General features: G+C 43.9%; 1 protein-coding gene across 1 annotated transcript in view; it reads left to right on the top strand.

Moving 5' to 3' along the window:
* The window catches only part of GTF2H1 (general transcription factor IIH subunit 1), a 42,056-nt gene extending 27,893 nt beyond the window's left edge, over positions 1-14,163 (top strand). Inside the window, exons 12-15 of the mRNA XM_032765526.2 lie at positions 3,290-3,380; positions 6,685-6,800; positions 9,545-9,637; positions 11,234-14,163. Of these exons, the coding sequence (XP_032621417.1) occupies positions 3,290-3,380; positions 6,685-6,800; positions 9,545-9,637; positions 11,234-11,320 (387 nt within the window). The 3' untranslated portion in view covers positions 11,321-14,163. The remainder of the gene's footprint in view (positions 1-3,289; positions 3,381-6,684; positions 6,801-9,544; positions 9,638-11,233) is intronic.
* The last annotated feature ends 5,334 nt before the right edge of the window (positions 14,164-19,497 follow it).

The raw sequence follows: 19,497 nt of genomic DNA, 5'->3' as shown, positions 1-19,497 counted from the left end.
ACCTATACACAGCGCCCTATGCTTCAGCTGGGCCAACCCAACCAGCTGGTGCCGCCAGTGCTGCACCACAGCCAATGGCAGGGACCCCCGTGGCAGAGACAGTGGACCCCTGACCCCCCATGCACGCCCAGCAAGGCCCTGGGTAGATAGCGGGAGCATCGGAGGCTCTGTCAGTTGCGCTATCCAGACCTCCGAGGGATAGATCGGCGGGTCATCTCTCCTCGGCACCGCATGAGGCGTCCGATCAAGGAGTGGACCCTGTGGCACCGGCCCACATGTAGAGCCCAGTGCCAGCCCTCTCCCCCACATTGGATGACAAAATCACAGCTCCGCCCCACTCCATACCACAGGAGGACTTCAGGGCCCATCAGGAGCTGCTAAAGGAAGTAGCATCCAGTCGCCATCTCCAAGCTGAGGAGATTGAAGGACCCTCGGACTCGCTATTTAACATGCTGTCATCCTCGGCACTGGGCAGAATGGCCCTCCCACTCCATGAAGGGGTGGCCAACATCTCCAGTGCCCTCTGGCAAACACCAGCCTCCCTGGCCCCAATATCAAAAAAGGCGGAGCGCAAATACTTTGTGTCCACAAAGGGGCACGAATACCTCTGTAATCACTCGGCCCCCAACTCCCTAGTGGTGGAATCTGTGAACCACAGGGAAAGACAGGGCCAACCAGGACCAGCACCCAAGAATAAAGACTCCAAAAAACTGGACTCATTTGACAGAAAGCTTTATTCGTCCTCCAGCTCCGGGTAGCCAAACACCAGGCCCTCCTCAGTCATTATGAGTTTAACTTGTGGGGGTCACTGCCAAAATTCGAACCTTCCCTTCCCGAGCGCAGAAAGAAGGAACTCAAGTCACTGGTGGAGGAGGGCACTGCTGCCGCACAGGCTGCTTTGTAGATGGCATCGGATGCGGCTGACATGGCTGCTTGATCCGTGACAGCTCCCTGAAGGCTTTCCACCTGCCAGGCGCCAACAACATGCAGGCCAATTGCTTGAGCAGGGTTTTCTCCTCACAACACGAGTTGCAGCTTCACCTGGAGGTCACTCACCAACTCTTCCGAGAGTGGAGCATTCCCCGAGTGGACCTGTTTGCGACCCAACAGAACCACTGTTGCCACAGGTTCTGCTCTTGGGGGAGGAATGCGATTTTGGACACCTTCCTCCTGTCATGGTCGGGTCAACTCCTTTACGATTTTCCCGCATTTCCCCTCATTCCCAAGGTCCTGGAAAAAGTAAAAATGGACAAGGCACGCGTCCTTTTGATTGCCCCAGCGTAGTCCCAACAACATTGGTACGGGACCCTCCTGGGCTTGCTCGTGGCCCCTCCCCGGCCTTTGCCACTCCGCCTGGACCTACTCTCCCAGGACCAGGGCTGCCGCCTCCACCCCAATCTGGCCAGCCTCCATCTGGCAGCGTGGCCGATCAGTGGCTAGATGCAGAGGAGAGAACTTGTTCAGAGGGGGTCAGGCATGTCCTCCTCGAAAGTAGGAGGCCATCCACACGCCGAGCCTACCTGGCAAAGTAGTCTTGATTCTCCAGGTGGGTGGGCGAGCGAGGTCTTTACCCAACGTCTGCCCCGCTCCAGCTTATCCTTGAGTACCTGCTTCACCTTAGAATTCAAGGCCTGACCCCTTCCTCTGTCAGGGTGCACCTGGCGGCTAGTTCAGCATTCCATCCGCCAGTCCAAAGCTGCTCAGTTTTCTCCCATGCCATGACCGGGCATTTCCTGAAGGGGCTAGATCAGCCCTTCCCTTATGTTAGGCCCCTATCCCTCAGTGGGATCTAAAGTTGGTGCTATCCCACCTTATGGGGCCCCCTTTCGAACCCCTGGCCACATGCTCGTGGTCTCACCTTTCCTGGAAGGTAGCCTTCCTCGTGGCCATCACGTCAGCCCGACGGGTCTCGGAGCTCCGGGCCCTGACCTGCAACCCCCTGCACACTGTCTTTCAGAGAGACAAGGTTCAGCTCCGCCCACGCCCTGCATTCATCCCCAAGGTAGTCTCCGTCTTTCACATGAACCAGGACATCATCTTACCTGTCCTCTGCCCTAAGCCGCATACCTCTAACAAGGAGTGCTGCGTCCATACGCTCGACTTGCGCGGGGCTCTGGCCTTTTATCTGGACCGGACTAAGCCATTCCGCAGGTCTTCGCAACTCTTCTTTGCTTCGGCCGAGCACATGAGGGGCCAACCATTTTCCACCCAGAGGCTTTCCCGGTGGATTACATTGTGCATCCACACATGCTACAACCTAGCAGGGGTTCTCGCACCGCCTATTGTAAGGGCTTACTCGACAAGGGCTCAGGCCTCGTCGGCTGCCTTTGTGGCCCATGTCCCTATCCAAAACATCTGTAGGGCTGCTACCTGGTCCTCAGTACACATGTTCACGTCGCACTGTGTGATAGTCTCCCACACCAGGGAGACTATCCCTGTTTTCGGTAGGGCTGTGCTCCAGCCAGGGAATCTGTGAACTCCTACCCACCTGCATTAGAGACAGCTTGTAATCACCTACTGTGGAATACACATGAACAAGCTCTCAAAGAAGAAAGGACAGTTACCTGTTCTGTAACTGGCATTCTTCAAAATGTGTTGCTCATATGTATTCCACATCCCGCCCTCCTTCCCCACTGTTGGAGTTGGTCCGGCAAGAAGGAACCGAGGGTGGGGGGGAGCGTGCAGCTTCCCTCATGGCGCACTATAGCGGCAGCGCTCCCCCTACAGGTACTGCTGAGGAAAAAACTTCCAGCACCAGTGCACATAGCGAGCACGCACACCTACTGTGGAATACACATGAGCAACACATCTCGAAGAAAGCCAGTTATGGAACAGGTAAACGTCCTTTCTAGTAAAGACATGAGGACCAGTGAACATGTTCTTTTAATTGTTGTATTGCCTTATTAAAAGTTTGAGTGATCTTGACTTATGTCCAATACATGCACCAGTTCGGCATTATCATGTGCATGTTAAGAACCCACACTAAAGACATCAGTTTGAGAGCAATACTGGTGGACGGGTGCTCTCTGTTCCCATCATGGTTTCTGGAACTTCCAAAGGCAACATAAGTTAATGCTTAGTCAAACTACCTGTCCAATTCCCTATCACATCAATGCAGAGATAACTTTTACACTTGCAAAATTATTTCCATCTAAGATCACTAATGTACATCCTGATTAATATGTCTGAGCCAGTGCAAGTCACATTTTTCTTTAAGACTTCATTTGTCCAAAATATTTTAAAGCGAGTCACTAGGGAAATGATATGAAAGGACTTTGGTTTTTTTAAGGTTCTTTCCAGTGGTGCTGCTACTAGCAGCATCACAGCCCTGTCACCTGGAGGAGCACTTATGCAGGGTGGGACACAGCAAGCCATAAACCGTAAGTTTTTGCATAGTAAGTTATCCTTTAGTCGTATAGCCTATACCAACACCACGGTGGGGTGTCCTGGCTTTATTTTTGGATACAACAGGTTATGCTGACAAAGCAAATGCAGAGACATTCATCTAAAATCCTGTTGCAAAGTATAAAAGTTATCAGGCGGAAGTGACAAAGGAAAAACTCTGAAAGAAACTAGCAATCCAGTCTGCCCAATAGGGAGGCAGCAGTGGCTCCAGTGCTGAGGTAAATAGAATTAATATAGCTAGGAGCAAATAATATTCTGTGAGTCAGTCTGATTAAGTTATTTCAAGGTAAGACCATTTATTACTCCTCCACTAAAGGCTCTGTCTAGCTGCTTCCAACCTGCTGCCACCATTTTGAGCAGATAGGGTGAAGCCCAAGTGGCCACTCTGTTCAGTTGAGGACTGTCAGTGAGCCTATTTTCTCCTCCAGTATCTCTGCTCACACTTAGGTGCTTTCATCTCTACACCTGCTTTGTGTATTCTCCTTCTCCTCCTGCTGGCTTTCTGCAGTGGTAGTAGCGAGGAACCACAGGAGAGAAGAGGTAGCAGCAACACAAATGAAAGCTCTGAAGCCTTGAGTTAAGGGCTAAAACTCAACGCTCCTTGGCCTTGGAAAGTATGCCACAGTGTAAAAGTGCAGGGGTAGCTTCTTGGCTTTTATGTTTTCTCTGCCATTTGCAAAATAAAGCTTCATTTATTCTAGGGGAGTAAGCTGTAGATTTGATTTGGAAACAGATTTTGTAACCAAATCTGTCTGTGAAATAATTGCATGCATTGTAGTTGTAGCTGTGTCAATCCCAAGATACTAGAGGAGCGATAAGGTGGATGAAGTGATCTCTTTTATTGGACCAACTGCTGTTGGTGAGAGAGATGAGCTTTCAAGCCACACACAGCTCTTCTTCAGATCTCAAAGTTACTCCGAGTGTCACAGCTAAATGGACTTAGCTGTGATTCTTGGAGTAACTTTTGAAGAGCTGGTGTGGCTCAATCTCGTCTCTCACCAAAAGAAGTTGGTGCAATAGAAGTTAATACCATCCACCTTGTCTGTATGAAATAATTGCTCAGTGTTAATATTTCCTATAGATTACAGAGGCATAAATGTTCTACATGGCCCTATGTGTCCACTTTAGTTCTTCCTCTTTCGACTGATCCTGCTTACACCTCCTTGAGCCCCTGTCTCTTCAGCCGTGCAGAGACTAAGGTGTGTCCCTATAAGGCTCAGTTTGCACTCTAACTTCCCTGGTAACTGACAGGAAGCATCACAGAAACAAGAGCAGAAGTATTCAGTCAGGTAGAGTGTACTTCAGAATGGATGAAAAGGGAGCAATAAAGGGTGGAAAAGGTGGAAAAGGGGTTTTCCCTCCTATGCTGTCAGGGTTGTGTTTTGTTTTTTTGTTTGTTTGTTTTTGGCTCTTTTCTTCTAACCCCTTAATTTTGTATTCTACCCCACTTCTGCAACCCCAGCTCCACTCTTAAAAATAATACCTTTCTCAGCAGGCCACAAGTTTCTCTATCCTCAAGAATGCAGAAAGGGTGAAAGTGAATACAAATTAAGTGGGCATAGTAAGTTGCTATGTAGGATGGATCTGCCCAAAATGCAAGGTGTAGTAAGACCTTGGGGGTACTATAGAGAGCTAAAGTGCACAATTCTGGTGATGGGGTAATGCATAGGTCAAAGCTTACAAGTGCCGGCAAATAGAATTGGGGAACATGTTTCATAATGAAGCCAGGCTCAGTTGCAAGCTCTTTAATGAAATAAAGCTCAAACGGCAGCATTGTTTGCAGCCTCTTTTTGGAGTTCTGCTGACACCTTCAAGTCAAGGTCAAGTTGTCAATAGTTACTGTGAATTTGCATTACTTTATCACAGCTATTACTTTGTTATAGCTCTGCTGCATGGTAGCTCTTTGCAGTACACTTTGGCATGGGGAGGGACCATATTTAATTGAACCAGACTGAAAAATTGCTGCCTGCCTGTGAGAAGCCAGGAGATAGCAGCGTGTGTGTGAACAAGCAGAGGAACAGTTTTAGGGTCTGGTTTCACTGCTAAAAATGCTGTTTTTACTCAGGAGTAGCTCAGACACACTAGTTATCCTGAAGTAAAAGATGAGCTTTTTTAGCAGTGAAGATGGAGTCCTTAGAGACTTGGGCTCAACTATACCCAGCCCTATGTAGGTGGGTAAGGGGCTCAAAGATCCTTCCCCTCACAGCCCTGCATGGGAGTCCGAGGCCTTGCATTTTGAAAGCACAAGGACTCCATGCAGTTAGTACCCACACTGCAATGGCACTAACCTCCCAAAGGGAGCAGGCCCAGCCATCCTCATGCAGGAGCAAGAGCACCATGCACTTTTGGTGAGTGTGGCACGGACAGCCACATACCCTGAGGCAGGCACAGTGTCTTCCAGCATTCCTGGGACTGTGCTTCTACAACTCCTCCCCCCAAAAGAGCCACTGCAGAGAGCATTGAGAGAAATTTGGAGCCCTGGTATGTCATGTTTGCTAGGGACCCACCCTCCCCCATTTTATCCCCATACTGACTTTTGGGGGCTCCTTGTACTGCAGCTTCCTCATTGACTGTTTTACATTTCTGCTTTTTTTTTTCCTTTGTCTGGGAGTTCCTTCCCTAACTTCTCTTCCTGTGCATCTCAGTCTCTAATTCTTTTCCCGTGCTTCTTTCACTCCTATGCCACCTTTGTTCTCTTTCCTTCCCAGTATTTTTCTTCTCTGTACAAGGTCTCTACCTCCTCTGCCACCATGATCTTGCCCCTACCCCTACCCTTGTATGTCATGAAGAGGGAAGGACCTTGATCCAGTGCTGTTGTGCGAGTCAGTAAGATCCAAACTAATTTGTGCTGCTTCTGCTCCACAGCGAGTGGATTGTGATAGGGTTGCACACTTCAGGTGGGGGAAGTGCTCAGGGGGCTCTCACCCTCAGTCCTCATTGGAAGAAGATGGAGGATGTAGCAGCAGGTTAAGGTCCAGTGTTCCTAACCACTGTGGGTTGTTTTTTGGGTCCTATTACTTCCAAGGGGATAAGTTTAATAAAGACTCTGTTCTTAACTTTTTTAATGAGCCCTAGATCATCTTTTTAAGAAACTGATAAATAGACTACCGAGAAATACTGTTATAGTGTGGAATGACACAATACAGTTGGTTGAGCCCTACCCTGCTCCTGTAACAGGTATCAGACAGCTTTCTCTATGTATTAGCCAGCTCTTATTTTACTTACACATTACATAATTTTAATAACATGCCTTTTAGAAAATTTATTTTCCTGTTGCAGAGATGGTGCCAAATGACGTCCAGTCTGAACTGAAACACTTGTATGTGGCACTTGGGGAGCTACTGCGACACTTCTGGTCCTGCTTTCCTGTTAATACACCATTCCTAGAAGAAAAGGTAAGAGGGCTTGATGGTATAAACGTGTGAGTATAAATGACGATGTATCTTGTAACCATAGGAGTGTTCTGTAATGAGACCATTGAAAGTATTTTTATTCAAGCTGTAATATCGCATTGTTAGTCATATGGTATGTGTATATATAAGTCTACATGTTTGTCCTTTCACTCCTGAAATGATTACGGACAGAAAGCCACTATGTAAAAACAGCACATTTAACTCAGTAGATCTGCTCCCTCTGTGTAATTGGAGTGTGATCTGCCAATGCTATTGCCTAAATCTGTTTTTTGCTGTCTTATTAACCACAATACAGAAGAAGTGGCTGAATTCTTGTGGCTCAGAAATTGTCATATTACTTATATTCCAATTGTAGAATCCTGATTACTGGTAATGAGAACCAGAAAGAAAAGACAATCAACCTTGTATCTCAAAATCAATATAACAGTTGTAGGCAGGAGAAGACTTCTCTGAACTGAGCAAGTTTAGTATAGAATATCTCACACATCCACAGAATCATTGTGCCATTCTAGTCACCTTGCAGAGTATACTTCCACTTCAAAAAGGTTAGAGCTTGGGACAAGGAATCAAACAAAGCAGAGGATTCTAGCTCTGCCACTGTCTTCATATTTGACCTTGGACAAGGCATTTAATTACTGTGCCTCATTTTGGATCAGACAGAGTAGGTTACTGTGTGAAATGAAAGCTTCTATTCAGATGTCTTGGGCCTTCTACTGCAAAACTTAACAAAAAAAATCATAGTACGCTGTTGGCTTGAAGCAGAGAGATAAATAATGTTAAATGTAAAGTGTTCCTGACAAAGATACTGTAGAAATTACCTCAGTACAGTTGTGAAGCATATTATGCTCAGTTAAACTGCTTAAGTTTAAGAACATAAGAATGTCCATACTGGGTCAGACCAGAGATCAATCCAGCCCAGTATTCTGTGTGCCGATAGTGACCAATGCCAGGTGCCCCAGTGGGAGTGAACCTAACAGGTAATGATCAAGTGATCTCTCTCCTGCCATCCATCTCCACCCTCTGACAGACAGAGGCTAGGGACACCATTCCTTACCCATCCTGGCTAATAGCTATTAGTGGACTTAACCTCCATGAATTTATCTAGTTCTCTTTTAAACCCTGTTATAGTCCTAGCCTTTATAACCTCCTCAGGCAAGGAGTTCCATAGGTTGACTGTGCGCTGTGTGAAGAACTTCCTTTTATTTGTTTTAAACCTGCTGCCCATTAATTTCACTTGGTGGCCCCTACTACTTATATTATGGGAACAAGTAAATAACATTTCCTTATTCACTTTATCCACATCACTCGATTATATATATCATCATATCCCCTTCCCGTCTCCTCTTTTCCAAGCTGAAAAGTCCCAGCCTCTTTAATCTCTCCTCATATAGGACCCATTCCAAACCCCTAATCATTTTAGTTGCCCTTCTCTGAACCTTTTCTAATGCCACTATATCTTTTTTGAGATGAGGAGACCCCATCTGTATGCAGTATTCAAGATATGGGCATACCGTGGATTTATATAAGGGTAATAAGATATTCTCCGTCTTATTCTCTATCCCCTTTTTCATGATTCCTAACATCCTGTTTACTTTTTTGACTGCTCGCACACTGCATGGACATCTTCAGAGAACTAGCCACGATGACGCCAAGATCTCTTTCCTGATTAGTTGTAGCAAAATTACCCCCCATCATATTGTATGTATAGTTGTGGTTATTTTTTTTTTCAATGTGCATTACTTTACATTTATCCACATTAAATTTCATTTGCCATTGTGTTGCCCAGTCACTTAGTTTTGTGAGATCTTTTTGAAGTTCTTCACAGTCTGCTTTGGTCTTAACTATCTTGAGCAGTTTAGTATCACCTGCAAACTTTGCCACCTCACTGTTTACCCCTGTCTCCAGATCATTTATGAAAAGGTTGAATAGGATTGGTCCTAGGACTGACCCTTGGGGAACACCACTAGTTACCCCTCTCCATTCTGAGAATTTACCATTAATTCCTACCCTTTGTTCCCTGTCTTTTCACCAGTTCTCAATCCATGAAAGGATCTTCCCTCTTATCCCATGACAACTTAATTTATGTAAGAGCCTTTGGTGAGGGATCTTGTCAAAGTCTTTCTGGAAAGCTAAGTACACTATGTCCACTGGAAACCCCTTGTCCACATATTTGTTGGCCCCTTTAAAGAACTCTAATAGATTAGTAAGACACGATTTCCCTTTACAGAAACCATGTTGATTTTTGCCCAAATTATGTTGTTCTATGTGTCTGACAATTTTATTCTTTGTATTGTTTTAACTAATTTGCCCAGTACTGACCTTAGACTTACCGATCTGTAATTGCCAGGATCATGTCTAGAGCCCTTTTTAAATATTGGTGTTACATTAGCTGTCTTCCAGTCACTGGGTACAGAAGCTGATTTGAAGGACAAGTTACAAACCATAGGTAATAGTTCCGCAATTTCACATTTGAGTTCTTTCAGAACTCAAATGGCATTCTGAGTCATAGCCATCTAGTCATAGCCATTTAGTGCTTGTTTCCATAACTTTAAATCAGAGATCATATTTTCAGTACAATAAGTGCTTCCTAGCAATTTTTTTAACTGTGCATATTTACAGTAACCCTTGGTACTAGCTTCCAGGTATTTCAATCAGCAATTTACTGAAAGCAAGAAAATGTTCATGTGAAGGAGTTTGTACACTTCTTTCCTATTGATGTCTTTCAGGTTATGAAAATGAAGAGTAACTTGGAAAGATTTCAAGTTACAAAGCTCTGTCCATTCCAAGAAAAAATTCGGAGACAGTATTTAAGCACAAATGTAAGAGGAAAAAGTATCCTTTCTCATTTCAATTATTTGTGCGCATATTGATCTTTAAAAAACTAACTGACTTATCACAGGATGGCAGATTTTGGTCTCCGGTATTTGAGGTTTTTAATTTGTTCTGTTAACTATATGTATAATGCTTAATTCTTCTTAAAAGTGTGTTTCTCTCATCATCCTCCTGCCTGCCCTACCCCCACACCCTCAAAAAAGACCTGTGGCTGATGGAGAAAAGGATGTAGGGGTATTATATTCTGGAATAATTTTCTCCTTTTATTATCTTGCCACTTGAGAGTCTGATTTCTCAGTGACTGGATGAATGGCCTGTTTAGCTAGTTTCCAGCGACCATTGAAAGTGCTTTTAAGTACAGTAACTCCTCACTTAACATTGTAGTTATGTTTCTGAAAATGCAACTTTAAGTGAAATGATGTTAAGCAAATCCAGTTTCCCCATAAGAATTAATGTAAATAGCGGGGGTTAGGTTCCAGGGAAATTTTTTTGCCAAACAAAAGACTAAATTACACACACACACACACACACACACACACACACACAGTTTTAAACAATTTAATACTGTGCACAGCAATGATGATTGTGAAGCTTGGTTAAGGTGGTGAAGTCACAGGGTAAGATATTTCCTAGGGAATGCCTTACTGCTAAATGATGAACTAGCAATTGGCTGAGCCCTCAAGGGTTAACTCGTTGTTAATGTAGCCTCACACTCTACAAGGTAGCAGGAATCGAAGGAGGGGAGAAAACATGGCAGACATACACACTCTGTGTGTTTGAGAAATGTGCATTTCCCCTTTAAGAATGCTGACTGTGCTCTTAAGTACACTGCCTTGTTAAGTTAATCAGCTGCGGGTCCCCCCTGCATCCTGCTCTACGCAGATAGGGTAAGCGTGGTGCAGGGGGGAAGGGGACACCCTGACATTAGCCCCCTGTGTCCCCCCTCCCTCCCACACACAGGAAGCAGGAGGCTCAAGGAGCAGTTGCAAGGCAGAGAGCAGGAGCAGGACATGGCAGTGGGAGGACAACTGAACTGCTGGCATGCTGGGTGGCTACTGCACAGGGAACTTGGGAGCAGGGAGTTAATGGGGGGCTGCCAGTCCACCCTGGTTCCAAGCCCCCACCAGCTAGCTGCAACGGGCTGCTCTTCCTGCAAGCAGTGGGCAAAGTAGGCGGCTGCCAAACAACTTAGAAGGGAGCATTGCACAGCTTTAAACAAGTATGTTCCCTAATTGATCAGCAACGTAACAACGTTAACCAGGATGACTAAGTGAGGAGTTAGTGTACAGCACTTGAACATAAGTTGTCCACATAGTTTTCCTTGAACTAACTAAGTGCATATCCACAGTCTTTACTGATACTCTGCCATACTTGGCTAATAAAACTGAGACATTTTGTAACTAAAACATTGTGGCCAATTCTTCTCTCACATCACATACCCTGATGCAACTCCCTAGGTGTTAGTGGAGTTACTCCTGATTCCTCATACTGAGAGAAATGACAATAAATCCCATTTATGTTTGATCGGAGCAAGGGCACACATTTCTCAGATACTGGAAAGATCCCTTTGTTTTTTCTTTCAGTTGATAAATCATATAGAAGAGATGTTGCAGACAGCCTACAATAAGTTCCACACATGGCAGTCCCGACGTATGCTGAAGAAAACGTGAACACTCGTGCTATAAAGGTTGGAGAGGGAAATCTGCAATAGCTGTAGGAACACAACCTGGCAAATGTGCAGTTCTTAGATATTGCAGGAACATCTGCAATCTGTGGATTCCTGGAAATGTTCCTAAGTGAACTTGCACATTTTTTTGGAAAAGGACCTGTGATTAAACTTGAAACTAGGGAAAAAATTAAAGAAGAACCAAAACAGACGAGCCGAGAGGCAAAAAAAAAAACAAAAACGTTTAAGATGCTGTTTACTGCAGTTACTCAGGAACTGCTTTTGATTTGCGTAAAGAGCTGCTTTCAGAAATAAACTTTAAAAAGGGTGTATTAATAAAATCTGAAACTTTTGTCTAATTTTTTTTTTAAATGTGTATGGCACAGGGTAGAAGTTAACATTTTTCTTCACTGAATTCTGTTTGTACTTATTGCAACAGGTTAACAATGACATTTTAAATATAGCTGAGACTTTTTTGCTTCGAACGTCTGACAAGATTAGCTCTCAGAAGACAAGCTTCAGCCATATGTTTCCTCACAAACTGGAAGCAACAGAAATTGCACTGAAAGCTGTTTATGGTTTGGAGTCCCTAAAGGCACGAGTGGGGGAGGGCACACTTTTGCCTCATGTCTTGGATTTTTATGCAGAATATTTTCAGCCATCAAGTTTGCATGTTTTCCTTTGAATTCAAGGGTTGCTATTGCAATTTTTTTTAAGGTGGCATCTGTTTTGAGAAGGAGAGAATGCATTTTCTAAAATAAAGTTTCTTACTAAAGAACTAGAAGAAAAGTCACTTACTTTCACCTCTTAGAAGAGAGGTTTCTCCTAAATCTGTTTTTCTCCACTCTTCCTTGTTGACTGTTAACACTATTTTTGGCGAATTGATAATCATTGCAAAAGAGTGAAAAGTGTGTGAATACACAAGCTCCTGAGAGAGATCTGGAATCTGTGCCATACTTTGTTCCAAATAGATAAACTGTGAGTTGATCATAAAACCTACCTGTCTTGTATCAAAAGTTTGACTTAGAGACAAAGTAAACCTGTTCTATATTAGTAGATGCCGTAATGACACACTGTATTTCATTGTTTCATTTTGATCATTAACAGGGCCTAGGACCTGGGCTACTGAGTTTTTGACTTGGGTTAAATGTGACTATTAGAGAATTAGGATGCATTTAATACATGAGACAACTCAGAACGACAGTACGTATTTAAAAGCAAACAGCCATTCAAATTGGAGACTGACTCATCAGTCTCCAGAATGTCTTACCTTAGAGAGACAGATGAGCATTGGAATGGTATTTAAACCCCACCGTAGGTTGTCAGTAAGGGGACGGCACCTAATCTTTACGAAGCGTGTGTGTTTCACACACAGTAGCAGAAACTGACTACGGTGTCCATGCTCTACTGCGGCTCCCTTTTGGAGGGGAGGAGGGTTTTCTCACTGAGTAAAGTATGTAAGTTACGTGCTTAGTGTATGCAATTTTTTGGAGATTGCATAGTCTGATAACGTTTTTGGTACAATCAGAATTTCTGTCCCTGTCTGCACTGATGAAGCGTTGTTTAGAAATGTAATAATGCATTGTTAACCTAACTTCCCTCAATCTGCCCTTGCAGATAGGTACATGTTATCTGCTCTGTGGTAACTAATATGGTTCTGCTACCACATTGACTGCTAGGTTTAGTGAGAGGAACAGTTTTTCTAACCTTACATGGGGAAAAGTGTAGTAAGAGGAAGCGGTGTGGGGGAGCCATCTTGCTAAAAATGCAATCTGTGCGCTCTGGTAGTATATGGTCCTACTGTCTGTGTGTAAACAGAGTAACCTACTTTTCCATGACCTAAAAGTAAACCTAATTCATCCCTGCTCTAATTGCAATGGATTTTAATGGATTCATACCAGGGAGACATTGACCCACAATAGTTGTGTTTAACACTGGACACCTATCAGTGTTATAAATCTAGCTTTTAAATAGCCACAAAAATAGCAGTATGCTCCAAAATAAAGAAAAATTAAGTGGCTTTTTTTAAACTATAGTACGTTTCTCAGTGGAAAAGCTTTCATCAGACCAGGAATGAGGAAAATTGATAGTTATATTCTAACTTTCCCTGAAGCTATAATAAACTTAAGCAAGATTGCTTAAAAAAAAAAAATTCAGTGCAATCACACTGTTTTAACATTACAAATGTAGGGTTTTGAACATCAAATTAAGTGACATTTAGACTGAATCAACAACATTAACCACTCCTGGAAATGTTTTTGGGCAAAATGTTTAGTAAGTTTCAGTGCATCTGCACACAGTCCCTGCACTCTGGGGAATCCTTGCCTTGCAATCATTGTTTGAGGGAGGGAGATGTTCCCTCTTCACAGGTCCTTAGATTTACATAGATACCAGGGAGCTTGTTGCTATCTAATGTGTCATGGATTAGTAGAACAGGTGCTGTGAAGAAATGCTAAAAGCAGCAGTTCTGTCCAGGAACAATTTGAGCTAGGATGCTATGTACTTTGCATATTGCTCTTTCAAATATTTTGGCAATAAAAGATGCAAGCCCCTCCTAAAGTAAGGGAGGCAGTCACCCTCTCTCCTATAAATTGAAATAGGTTCCTAAAGGAAGGAGTTTCTCCTGACAGCATTGATTTCAATACTTTTGTAGCATGGTCCAAAAAAATGACCTGATAATTCCTTAACCATTTTGAAACAGAATCATTCACTACCTTGCATTATATGCTAATTGAAATCTTTTGTACTGACTTGTATTTTTAAAGGAAATTCATACAACTTGTATCACTGGCATTGATTTAAAGTATTTGTAGAATAAACCCTACTGAATTCTGCAGTCAAGTCTTCTCTAATGCTTCAGGCTGTGTATTTTGCAACATTCAAACAAATCTAAAACAAAAACTCTGAATCTCACTCAAAGGCGCTGCATATGGCATAAGCTGTGCTCTCTTCTTGGCAGTCAAGTGCTTTTCAGAAAAGGACTCATTAGTGGCAAAGGAATCCTCCTTATTCTGTGACAAACATTTTTTGAAATTCCTCATGTAGCTTTTAAATGTAGGAAGTGTTTAATTATTACTGCAATATTCCTATTGCTACTCGGGTCTCTCGTAATGACTTTTCCCAGTCAGTCCTACAACAGCTGTTGGATAAGAGGATATTGGTGATATATTAACCTGCTCCCCTCTTAAGTGTTGGAGCCTTACTGTAAGATAGGAAAACCCTAGTATTTATATATACTGCCATAGCACCTTTAATTACCAAACGTACTGTAACAATTGCATCATCTGCCACTCAAATGCAGGCTTTGCTATGGTGGAAGATGGCACCTACTTAACAGCATATACTAACCCTAAAATGAGAATGGAAAGTGAAGAATTTCATCTACTGAATTCTTATGCCTGTGACTTCTTATAGCATGACTAGTTACACTGGAATCTGGCAGCAAAAAAAAAAAAAACACACACACACACACACACACACCAGAACTAGTCCTTGTGGGATCTTTAGTGAGAACATGGGGTTGGGTCGTTCAGGTGGAGGCCTCATTAAAAGACTGATGCTATGCTACTACCAGAAGCACTATGATAACACTGGGCCAGAGGAAAGTGTGCCATCTGTCTTCTGGGCAATGCTATTTCCTCTGCATCCATGAGTTTTGTTGTATAAAGTCTGACTCTTGATCCTCTACAATTTCTACACAGTCCAAAGTCACAGGGCTGTACTATCACATCTGTGTTCCTTGCTTTTCTCAATATAGAAACATCGGCCTTTTTAGGCCACGGTCTACCTTGATTTAAAATAATGTTAATCAAGGTGCTCTCACAATTAAGTATACAAGAAATAGTAAGCTGCAGCATCTTTAAAATCATCACTTCCACAGGAGCTTAGCCAGCCACCCCCCAACCCCTTCATCAGCTAAAAAACATACTTTAAGTGTCTCTAAAAACCTGCTCAAACAGGTATATTTTGCAGCATGCCTGGAAAGTCATCAAATTTGGGCTATTTTGGATCAGGGGAAGAGTGCCACGGTCTGAGCCCTCACAAAGAACACTTTGCCAGCCCTCTTTCATAGTGAGCTTCAGTTCCCCTGCTGACCACAGCTGTGGCAGAATGGCACAGGGGGATGTGTGATCCCTCCAGTAGGCTAGTCCTGGGCCATTCAGGGCTTTGCAGGTCATAACCAAGCCTTAAAATTCCACCCTGACACCAACAGGCAGCCACTGCAGATCCTAGAGCACTGCTGTTATTTCTCCCCCCACCCCCTCAGTAAGCAAGCCACTGTGTCCTGCAACAGCTTCAGTCTCCAGTTGATTTTAAGGTGTAACACAGAGCTGGCCAAAACAGGAGATTTCCAATTCATGGATAATGTGGTTTTGGTCCAAATTTTTCAAACATCTCACATGAACCAGAAATGTCTTCTCTTCCCCCGCCCCCCAAAAAAAAATTTTGGAAACAGGTTGTACTTAATAAAACCAAGTTTACTGCCCAAGATCCTGATGGCTGCTGAGTGAAAATGACATTCTTGTCAGTTTCATAACAGCTATTAGCACAGATAAAACTGACATCAATTTCACTCAACAACTGGAGCTACCAGGAACAGGGATAGCTCTGCCATGCAGACTGTCCTGGGCTAGAGACCTGAGGACTTGCAGACTCTTGGGCCAGATGGCTCCCTGAACTGGGATCTCATACAATGGGACTTTCCCAGAGCCATAGACCCTGGAAGAGTGGGTTCCTCAGCAAGTTGGCAGGTGTCTACTGGAACTCTGACAGTGACATGCCAAAAGTTCATTGTACCCTGTGATGTTTCCCTGGAACATTTTGGATTCAACATATTGGCATTTTCTGATAAAATGGTTTAGTCAGAAAATTTCCAACCAGCTCTAGTACACCCCCATGTAGAGTGCATTGCAAGAATCTAATCCTAGCAAAAAAGCCTAGATAAAGGTTGAAAGGTGACAACATCCGAGCTAGATGCAAATGGGTCACTACGGTAATATGGAATAAGCAGCACCTGGCAGTGAGTCCAAAAATCACCCCTAAATTGCAAACACTAGCAATTAATGGCAAACATACTCCTTTAGTCAAATGGAGGGACAAGTTTAAAGCCCGAAGGGACCATTAGGTCATCTTGTTTGACCTCCTGTATATCACAGGCCATTAAATTTAGAACCCTAGAAATGTGAGGTTGGAAGGGACCTCAAGACATCAAGTCCTCCCATGGAGGCAGGATCAAGTAAATCAAGACCATCTCTGGCAGGTGTTCTTCAAAACCTCCAGGATGATGGGAATTCAACCACCTCCCTTGGAAGCCTAGTCCAGAATTTAACTACCCGTATAGTGAAGTCATCATCTTAGCATATGCGCAACATGCCTCAGGTGGCATCTGACCAGGATTCATCACCAAATTTGGTCCCCTGGTGGGATCATTAGCTTTTCCCAGTATTTAACTATCTCCCTTGCTGCAGATTAAGCCAATTACTTCTTGTCTTTCCTTCAGTGGACAGGGAGAACAATTGATCACCATTCTCTTTACAACAGCCCTTAATTATTTTTTTAAAAAACCTTTCCTCATAGGTCAGATTTTTCTAAAGCTTTTATCAACATTGTTGCTTTCCTCTGATCTCTCTCCAGTTTCTTCACATCATTCCCAAAGTGTGGCGCCCAGAACTGGACACTGTACTCCAGCTGAGACCTCACCAGTGCCATGTAGCATAAGAGAGTTACATCCCAGGTCTTACATACAACACTTCTGTTAATACACCCCAGCTTTTTCACAGCTGCACCACATTGCTGACTCTTGTTCAATATGTGATCAACTCTCATCCCCGGATCCTTTTTAACAGTGCTACTACCTAGCCAGTTATTTCCCATTTTGTAGTTATGAATTTGTTTTTTCTTCCTAAGTATATTCTGCACTTGTCTTTACTGAATTTCATCTTGCTGATTTCAGAAGAATTCTCTAATTTGTCAACAGCCTGCATTCTCCCAGTTATCTCGGTATTGAGACCAATAACTTGTTTGACTAAAGCATAACTTCCAGAAAGGCATCCAGTCTTGATCCGAAGACATCAAGAGATGGAGAATTGCCCACTTCCCTTGGTAGTTAATGGTTAATCACTCTCCCTGTTAAAAAATTCTGTATGCATTTCTAATTTGAATTTGGCTTCAGCTTCCAGCCACTCGTTTTTATTATACTTTTCTCTGCTAGAATAAAGAGCCCTTTAGCACCAGGGTATTTTCTCCCCATGAAGATACTTATACACTGTAATTAAGTCACCTCTCAATATTCTTTTTGATTAGCTGAACAGACTGAGCTCTTAAGTTGCATAAGTTCATCTCTGGCGTAACTCAGTCATCTCAGGGCTCTATTTGTTCCAATATGAGCTGTTCCTAAAAAGCGTATATGAAGGGAGAATCCCAGTAATAAGCCTACCCAATCCCAGTAATAAGCTTAATACCCCTTGTGCAGGGCCTACAGTTGGTTTACTATTGTTCACCATTTCTTTATACAGCACAACACAAGAGAGACCAAGTCAGTGCATGCTGTCTCCATTTCTATGATGCTAGCAAGTTAAGCGTCTTTTAAAAGAAAAAAAAAACACCCAAAATGTCCACCAGAGGGCACTTAAATAAAGTCCTGGCTGCAAAAACAGGAACAAGGTTGGCGTCAACTTGGAAGCAGTCAATCAACAAGGGAGGAAGAACTGCAGAAGAGATCACAGTAAAGTGAGCTAAATTTATACACCCAAAGTTCAGGTACAGGCTTCTATCCAACTTAAACAAAACAGCCCAATTTCTTCATTTTAAAACTACCCCTTTGCTTATTCTGTCTTGATTGCAGGTGTGGTGTCTGTATGGGCCCCAGCAGAATGGGCCCTGGTCCTGACTGGGGCCACTGGATGTTACTACAGTATAATAAAGTTGATGCACATCAATTCTGAAAATGACATGAACCTCAATGAGCCCCAAATACTAAGCTGTGAGCACAGACCTAATGCTTTCTCTGTAAAGCACCGTACAGCCTCAGTGTCTGGAAGGTAGCAAGAGATTTCAGCATGAACCTTCTGAAGCTGCTTTTCCTTCTCTGTGGATTTATTTTTCAGCGATCAGACATCACCAGCTTCTTCACCATTTCCTACTATGGGAATTACCCTCCTCCCTCCACCTGTGACTGAGCTGGACTTTCAGTCAGCCTGTGCCCTGCTGTGTAAGTACATCATAGCCATTTCAAGTCCAACCCAGCTTCCTTCTCCTCTCTGGCTCCCTCCAGAACACCCCATTAGGCTACCCTACTGCTCCCCAGCCAGAGAGGGCCAGGCAGGCTATTGCTGCTTCATCCTACCTGAGCCAAACTCCTCCTCTTCCAGCAGGGCTGGCTCAGTGCCTGACCACATAAGGATGAAAGTTTGTTCTGTCCAGCAGCGAGGTAGGCACTGCCTTTCCCTGCTGCTTCAGAGGGGCTGTGGGTCCCCCAGGTCGCTCTGGGAGTGCATTCACCAACATCTGCAACAGGGAAGATGTCTCTATGTGTTTATCAAGATCAGAACCTAAAGCTCTCCAAAGAGAGAAGCGTCCCCAAAGCCATCAGAACCTAAATATCATTTCGCTCTCCAAAATTTCAGTGCTCACGTAACCCATTCCTTTCCCCGTGGACTCAGGTTAGGAATGATCTGCATTATAAGCCCTTGAGCAACAGGCATATCCTCATGCGTACTGCTCTGTTGTCTATCTCCCAGCCACCAGCCTCCCTCGCCTGTAACCACAGCACCATCCTTGACCCTGAGTTCTCCTAGGTCTGCCTCTGATCACTTCCTCAACACTGCCCATATCAGCCACTGATTTGACTCCGCCTCTGCTCAAGTCCTCGTCTGTGCTAGTGTCTCCCCTAGCCTTCAAGATAGCAGCTCCCTTCTCTCTCTGGCCTGCCCAAGCGTCAGCGGTCCAGATTCCAGCATGTTCCCGGGGCCGGATTTCTAATTAGGCACAGTAGGCACGGTTCTAGGGGTGCCTTACATCTCTCAAATGGTGCAACAGAAAGCTCAGCTGTAGGCAGGGGGGGGCTCTGAAGGTGCTGCCCAGATATCTGAAGGTGCTGTGCCTAGGGGCGTGTAAGGTGTAAATCTGGCCTTGCATGTTCCCAATATTGTCCCAGCAGTGTCCCAACTTTTATCTAGAGAG

The sequence above is a fragment of the Chelonoidis abingdonii genome, chromosome 4 (assembly GCF_003597395.2).
Source record: "Chelonoidis abingdonii isolate Lonesome George chromosome 4, CheloAbing_2.0, whole genome shotgun sequence".
NCBI lineage: Eukaryota > Metazoa > Chordata > Testudines > Testudinidae > Chelonoidis > Chelonoidis abingdonii.
The sequence above is the reverse complement of the archived record's forward strand: the minus strand, read 5'-3'. Positions and strand labels throughout refer to the sequence as shown.